The 8,792-nt window shown below is 35.7% G+C and overlaps 1 protein-coding gene across 1 annotated transcript; it reads left to right on the top strand.

Annotated features, from left to right (window-relative positions):
- The first annotated feature begins 158 nt into the window (after nt 1-158).
- Nucleotides 159-8,728, top strand: LOC140044356 (cyclic nucleotide-gated channel rod photoreceptor subunit alpha-like). Its single transcript, XM_072088835.1, has 12 exons — nt 159-1,303; nt 3,487-3,545; nt 3,810-3,871; nt 4,222-4,310; nt 4,934-5,036; nt 5,349-5,503; nt 5,896-5,982; nt 6,859-6,955; nt 7,176-7,294; nt 7,566-7,770; nt 8,189-8,326; nt 8,552-8,728. Exons 1-12 carry the CDS (start codon nt 159-161, stop codon nt 8,726-8,728), a joined length of 2,436 nt encoding a protein of 811 aa, XP_071944936.1.
- The last annotated feature ends 64 nt before the right edge of the window (nt 8,729-8,792 follow it).

Genomic DNA, 8,792 nt, shown 5'->3' with positions numbered 1-8,792 from the left:
TTACTCTTTCATTAAATCCAGGAGAGTTAGTGAAAGTGGAGCTTGCTTTTTGACCAAAGATCGTTTTTTAAAAATAGTCACTGTTTAAAGAAAACCGTTTATACCATCTAAAATGGAGCAATAAGCGGTATGTGTTTGAATGTAGGGACGGAGTAGTGATGGCTAGTTTGTCGACACCAATCGTTTCAAATAATAATTCAACGGTCAAAAGCCTGACGGAACTTCCCAGTGAAAACGTAGATTTACCCCGACGACGTTCTTCATTAGTGAAACAACTTAACGGCAGAATTCATCCACTTACAGAGCCTGACTCTGCTGGAGAAATGGTATCAATGGAATGTTCTGGAAGATCGTCCGCGAAGACTTCTTCAACCACTCATCTTGTGGAACCAGACTGTGGAAGTGTTGCTTCTTCTTGTCAGACGCCACGGCAGAAATCAGGTTTAACTCGATGGTCAACTCTCAGAACTGTGATAAGAGTAGCTCGACCTCCTAAGCGAAAGAAACCGAAGGTTTCTACACAAAGAGTCGATTCCTTTCTGGAGAAATTTACAACCAGACAGCGAGAAGGTGCTGACGAGGACATATCAAACTACAGTACTTGTGAATGCGAGACTGATGATGTTGATGAGTTATCGTGGAATTTTATCGCTCACCCCGATGGCAACTTCTCTTTTTATTGGTTATTTATCGTAACCATTGCAGTATTATACAATCTGTGGATGATGATAGCTAGGGAAGCCTGGCCTGAGATACAAGAGAACTCTTTAGCAATATGGTTTACAGTTGATTATTTATGTGATTTGGTGTATGTTATTGATATAGTTGTGCAATTACGAACAGGTTACCTCGAACAAGGTCTATTGCAAAGGAACGAATTAAAACTTAGGAACCATTATCTTTATTCTTGGAAGTTTCCAGTTGATTTAGTATCTTTGACTCCTTTAGATTTTTTATATCTAATTGAAGCTGACCAATTTCACACTATGGTAAGATTCCCGCGGTTTTTTAAGGTATACCGGGCCAGGATGTGGTATTACATGTTAGAAACAAGAGCCCCGTATCCAAACTTTCTTCGAGTTGCAGATCTCACGCATATAATCCTAATGTTGATACACTGGGCTGCAGCAGCATACTATCTTTTCAGTAAAGCTATAGGATTCGGTGAGGAGGGGGCCTGGGTTTACCCCACGCCTGAAGGCGAGTATTCTTCAACTTTGCGAAAGTATGTAATGTCAGTGTTTTGGTCAACTTTGACCCTTACGACTATTGGAGATATACCATTTCCGGAATCAAATTCAGAGTAAGTTATGAACTGTATAAACAAATTCATTAACTATTATTACTGTTACTATACTAGAATATAATACTGTACTGTAATAAGTATTTAGACATTTATTCACAATTCATAATTACATTTACAATATTTAATAGTATATCAAAAGAAGCAAGTACGTGGCTTGAGTGTCAGTTTGGTAACCATTTAAATGCATTTAAATGTAGCCTACGGTACATACATGCCAGACCTGACCACATTCAACAAAAATTATTTTCTAGATCTACAATCGTGGATCGTTCCATTTTTATTAGAGGGTAGCTTGTTTGAAATACTACAGTATTATTACGTTTTCTTACTAATAATAATTATTATTATTGTAACTTGTGAGTAGCAGCCAGCCTACGACTTAAATCATCAAGAAATACAGTATACACCTTTTAAAATGTAGGCTAGCTTAGCCTTTAGGTCTAACCTAGCTTAGCAAACTCAATTCAAGGCTCAACGTGTAGGCGCTATTGCAATGTATCGCGAAGAATTATAGGCCTGGCCCTACTAGGCTAGAAGTGGTCAACTCGTACCCACACCAACTCGTACATACCTAATTTTTATGCCTACATTTTAACGGTAACGTTCACTGTATTTTCTTGCCGTAGGCCGCTTCTACATGTTACAATATTAGTAAGAAAACGTAGGCCTACTTTTTACACAGTAATCAGTTTTAATAGTACTCTAGTATTTCAAATGACCTACCTAAATCTGATTAATAATGGAATTATCCAAATGACCTAGCAACCAATCATTTGATTTGATTTATAGTTCTATTTTGGAACTAGAAAAGTCAGATATTGATATCTGAGTTTTCTACATCTAGAAAAGTCAGATATCTGACTTTTCTAGATCTGAGTTTTCTAGACACCCGATTTTTGCAGATAAAGAGATTCAATTCAAGCTTTTGTCCAATCAAAAGCGACGAAATCAAAACTAAGCGTTCTCTTCATATTAAAAACAGGTGATAATTGCACATAAATATGCGTAATTTATTTCGTCTTGAATAAATACCTAAATAACATTTCTTTTATTTTGTATAATGCTAATATTGTTACCCTAGATTGATTGACCAACTTGTTGGGTATTCATATAACACTATGTCAACTAAAGAGTGTGGACAAGACACACAATGTAGACAATACAATGTTAGTTTTGGGTTAATCCTAAAATCAACAATACCGCCACAACAAGTCAAGATCAAACCAACTAAATTACACGTGTTATAGTTTCAACGATGTATTTTTCCTTTCAATATCAAACACACAATATACTAATAGACACCGTTGTAGCGTTCCAAACTATTATTGTCCAATCATAGTACAATATTTGATCACACCATTTACCAAAAGACCTACACGTTCAACTGCACGTACCAAATACAATTATTATAATTCTATCAAAATATACAATCATAATGTCAATAACATACGACCATGGAGCTATAAAATTAGATTTTATAGCTGCATGATACGACCTATGAATTTGCTATCTAATATTTACAGTAGACACACGGTATTGATATGTTTCCAAAATGGGTGTCATTAATTTTAACAGTTACCAATAAAATTTGACAACTGTAAACTTACAAAATAGTATTACTGATAACAAACACTTAGACTAACCGTGGCAATAGACTCACTTTAACCGTGCAATTCATTATTTTGAATTACTCTTTACTAATTACAAAACTTCTAACAGGGAAAAAAACGAAACATTCTCAGACGAGGAATGAATTCGAAAAAGAAATAACGTGTTTAGAATCTCTGGAAGAAATCTAAATACATGCGTGTGAATTGCTTTCAAGCCTATCCTAAGTTTTAAGTTAAAAGCTTAATTTATAGAAGTACTATATCAATACAATTTAATGTTGAAAACACACATTAAAGAGAATGAAGTTATCAAACTCGAGTCTATCCAACCAAAATTGAGAGTGAAATTAATCTACCCTTCTCCATCCTCATCCTCCTTCACTCTATTTTGCATTATATCTATAGGCCTAAGAGTATTGTATCAGTAGAATTCATAAACATAATTAGGCCTACATTATCGATGATTTAAGTCAGCTTTGGAGATGTACTATCGTTCTTTTTCGTGTCTGATTAATATTCCTAGCTCAGCAAATGATCAAACTTAACACTCAATACTTTTCTACACTTCAGATACGCTGTCCAAATCGTTGGCTACCTAATTGGAGTATTCGTATTTGCATCTGTTGTCGGTAAGTACGGTTATATTTCCATAAGTCTCGAAGGTCGTCCGACATATCTACATTGACTATCCTTTCGAACAACCATAAAGTTTATAATTTCCCAACAGTATAACAAATAAACACTAAGCGCATTTGTAATGTCAGACTAAAACTGATACTAAAACAACTCATTTCTACTTTTTTTATTTGGACATCTTAATTGTTAAAACAGTTGATAAATGATTGTATTATAATATTGTGGCAATAACCACGTGGTATTATTATTTACCATAGGTCAAGTGGGAACAGTAATCGAAAACAGAAACGCAGAACGTATAGCGTTCGAAGGCCAACTTGTAAGTTCATCAAAACATTTCATTTTTAAAACTCAATGATTTTACGCGGTTATTTGGTTTGGGAATTTTAGGGCTATCTTTCTTAAACTGCGGGTATCATTTTGTCTCCCCCGTTTTCTGAAGGACAACCCTCTGTATTTGTACCATCCAGAATACGCCTGATCGTTTTCAATTGGTATCCATACCATCCAGAATCAGAGGAGTGCGCACAGAATACGCCTGATCGTTTTCAATTGGTATCCATATTTTCGACACGACAATTGACACCTCTTTGTTATGTTATCATTATTCTCACGTAACATTCTATATCTATCTATATCTATCTAAATAGTTTTGTCTTAATATTTTAGGACAACGCAAAAAGGTACATGCGAACAAACAACGTACCCACTGAAGTACAGACACGTGTACGTAGATGGTTTGACTACACCTGGAGCAGGTGTGTATGCAAAAATAACTTATTAGACCTATAAATGTTTGTTTGTATACTCAATAAAATGAATGATTACTATACCAATGTTATTACCAAGGGTGACCTATCCCTAAGAATAGGTATAGCAAGCCACTGCTCCTCCTGGCCTGCCTACATACCAACAAGGCTTATCCAGGTGGTTTGTATCCATGGGCCAGAATTAAGTGGCCTAAGATATTATTGCATACTATCAGGCCTAAATGTAATGTAATCCTTAACTAACCATTAAGACTTTACAGACCGTATAGAAATATAAACTGAAAACTCACCAACTCGTAAATTTCCAAACAATTTAATTCAGGTACGTCTCAATAGTTATAGTCTGTTACGTCTGTCAGTTTATACTCGAACGTTATGCCCTACGTCATTAGAATGGTTGCCATGAAGTTACGTAATTCAAGTCAATTTCAGCGTACCGTAAATACCACATTGGAACTCTCAATGCATTAATGTATTTCACAAAGCCTGACCGAAATAATTTTTTACTTAACTCTATGCGTTCGTAGTGACGTTTAGAACAGACATTACATACCGATAACTAATATCCTAGTACTAGAAACGTAATATATGGTAAATCCTTTTTTTTTCAGTGGTAATGTGAGAGGAGAGGGTGATGTGAACAGTCTTAGTCTTCTACCTGCCAAATTGAGGACTGAACTGGCGTTGCATGTCAACCTTAAAACATTGAAAAAGGTAACATATCAAAGCTGGTTTCACACTGACCCAGGGACGTGCGCACAACGCCTTGACAATCACAAGCAACAGTTTACGTGTGCAATGACGTGATGTTTGCGTATTTGCGTTGCGTCCAGAAGTTGGAGCACAGCTTTTTCTTTCGGGCTTTTTTAATAGCTAATAATAGTATTAGTATTAATTAGTAGTATACAATAATATTGTTATTATTCTATATAAATAAAGTAAAGTAAATACATTCATTTTTAATACGTAAGTAAGAACTGTCAGTAAACTGGTCTGAATTATTATGTATGATCTAACTTTAAACAGGTAACAATGTTCAATGCATGTCCACCTGAGTTCTTGCACGAGTTGGTTCTAAAGATGCCGTCAACCATCTTCACACCTGGGGATCTTATCTGCAGGAAAGGTGAAGTTGCCAGAGAAATGTTTATCATCTCGGATGGGTATCTCGAAGTGATGGGGTAAATTTTCATCTTTTAATGTATTTGTTACTTGTTATTTTTTTTAATGATATTTCACTTTTGGATGGATACATTAATAAAATGAAACGAAGTTACTCGGTGTCCCTTACGATACGGAGCTTTATCTGTGACTTAGGACTAGACTTAGGCCTATTTGTACATTCGCCGATGTTTGATTCTGTATCAATTGAATTGAAGTATCACAAACATGCGCATTTCAACTCCGTTTTTGGTACACGCTGGTCACCTCGTCACGAACAAAAATAGAAATCGATTTCTGTGCAAGACGACAATTTGGGACATGTGTAATGCATATTTTATCGTCGAAAATTGCTCCCTAATAATAATGATATAAGAGTATATTTCCTAATCTCGTATTCTAACTGTTGCAGTGATGGTGGTTCGGTTCTAACAACTTTAAAGGCTGGTGATTTCTTTGGAGAGATTGGTATCCTAAACATAGAGGGAGTTTCAAATAGGTAAGAATGCAGTATTAAGCTTGGTTCCCACTAGAACGTAACGCAAGGACGTAAACGCAACGCAAGCGTTTTAACCAATGACAAGCGAAGTTATAGACGGTTAGCAATCACAAGCGAATAAGCCATCGCTTGTGATTGGTCAATACCATTTGTGTTGCGTCGCTAGTGGGAACCACGCTTTAGGGAGTTTTCGCAACCTTACGAATACGATAACGAAAACGGATACGTCACACATTTGTGAAACTTTTGAGCTGACATATGCGAGTATAGTTTTTTTGTACTATTTTGCACATTTTGCATTTGAATCAAGAATGATTCGTGATTATAATATAATTATACTTTTATTGAAAGTAATTTACTAAAGTAATTTACTAAAATGCCAGGTCAATTTTAATAAATAGCAGTTTTTAAAATCTTCACTCGCTTTGATGTTACGCTAGGCCAGTCAAGCACCAAGCAACACGTACCTGCGCTTCGCTAAAATGTACCGTACTCAGTCATATTTTGGACGGCGCCCTTAATATTTCGTTGCCATGCGAAACAGATTTTTTACTGACTTACCAAAAACGAATACCGGTACGTGTGCGTGACGTATCCGTTTTCGTTATCGTATTCGTAAGATTGCGTGTAAAACTGCCTATTATGGCCTAACTAGCAAATTGTTCATAATTTATTGCAAATAGTAAACATACAATAAATGCTTTTGTAGTGACATCGTTTAAGGTGCTTGGTAATTAACCAATGTTGTTAAAAGTCATTAAGTTCCATTAACATTTCGATATAGTAAAATTCTAAAATCGATTTTACAAAAATAGTTGTTATTGTGTAGTGTAAGAATTGGTAACGATATCTTCATCTTGAATTCACTCTTAATAGACGGACGGCTGATGTACGCTCTGTTGGCTATTCAGTTTTGTTTACTTTGACGAAAGAGGACGTCCTTGCAGCACTGCAGTATTACCCACAAGCACAGGTAAACATCATACGCTCGAGTTCTTCATTCATTAAAATCTCTTGTTGCTTATCTATTATTAGCAGCACCTTTACTTCAAGCTAATTCAGAAAACTGTTCCTTTCTTTTGCTACTAATTTCACAAACACATCTCAAATCAAACTTATAGTAAATTGTTTACAATAAACTTCTTATATTTGATGGTCTAAAATGCTTGCGTTTGATATTCTTTTTATTTAAGACTGTTTTGGAAGAAGAAGGCAGAAAACGGCTTATGGGTCGTCGGGTTACACCAAAACATTCTGAACCGCTAGTAGATGAAAAACCGATTGTAATTGAAGATGTTTCGGATATTTCCAGGTTTGTGTTTATCTTATCAATTCGTTTACAAACTGCAAAACACAATGATAGCATCAACAAGAAGATATTGGCATCAGGAAAGGAGAGAGTGACAATGAATAAGTAGTCATATTATTATAATGATTTAATCAAAGACAACAACAATGTTGCTATTAAAACAAATTAACAACACCCTCCTTTTTAATATGTAATTAAATTACCAGGGTTAGTTAGTTAGACAGAAAAGTCTGACATTTTAAATAAAATATACCTAAACTTGATTGCATTTCAGAGACTCGTCTTTGGAACGAACTACCACCCACAGCGCCCCAGGCAGTTTAACAGATGTGACTAGCTCCAAAACCATGAAATCCAGTCGTAAGTTACTTAAACCTGTCAAGGAAGTTTATCCACGAAAACGCAGGGTAGCTCATACGGAACACACTTTAACTAATGAAGTTATGGAAATGATTCAAGTGGCTGTCCAAGACAAATTAGTAAGTTTTATCTCAAAAGTTACTTTATCTAAAATACCCATTGTGACATTTCCATTCCATTTTTTTTTCTATCATTTTTCAAATACAAACTACGAGAGCCTCACGGTACCTTTTTCACATTATACGCCAAGTCAATGTCACTTATGGGAGACTAATGGTACGATTGCCCAACATCTACACACCCAGCCAAATTTCAAACATATTTATTTCCAATTCCAACAGTTATAACATAACATAATAAAATAGGCTACATATTTTCTTGTCAACAAAGTGCAGGAAAAGGAGGAAAGAAGGAGTTGAAAACTTATACGTCATTTTCTCCCCCTTTATTTGTCTTTTTTTTTTATATCTAATACATTTAATAGTCATTTTAATCACAATATATGTTAACATACCGTACATTATTCACACACTTTAGGAGACAGTTGGAACAGAAAACAAAAAGTTGACGAAACATTCAAAAAGATTAGCGGCAAAAGTGGCAGAACTTGAGACACAGAAAGAGATACATGAGGTAGAAATAGAAAGACTCAACCAAAAGATCAGGGACCTCGAGGTTAGTTAGAAACTGAAACTTATACCTTGCTGACTTAGTACACCGTTGGCTTTTTTGACGGCTTAGCAGGCCTACATATACCTTGCTGACTTAGTACACCGTTGGCTTTTTGGACGGCTTAGCAGGCCTACATATACCTTGCTGACTTAGTACACCGTTGGCTTTTTGGACGGCTTAGCAGGCCTACAGATTTGTTTATTCATGTTCCTTTTTGTTTACTTTCAGAGACGACGAAGTCCCGTACAGAAAGTAAAAGAAAGCGATATGCTTCTGCCACAAGCAGCATCAACCGAAGTGAAAGAAGAAGAAACAGTCAATAACACAACACCAATTGTAGAGACTACTACACGACCTCAAATTACCGAAACTAAACCAGACGAAACAGAGACGTTGTTTATCTGATGCCGGCTTGCTAAACTAGGTAGACTTGACTACTGCTGTAGGCAAGCACAAATTAAGTGTGAAT

Source organism: Antedon mediterranea, chromosome 3, assembly GCF_964355755.1.
Source record: "Antedon mediterranea chromosome 3, ecAntMedi1.1, whole genome shotgun sequence".
In the NCBI taxonomy this organism is placed as follows: domain Eukaryota; kingdom Metazoa; phylum Echinodermata; class Crinoidea; order Comatulida; family Antedonidae; genus Antedon; species Antedon mediterranea.
This window is presented reverse-complemented; position numbering and strand designations above follow the sequence as displayed.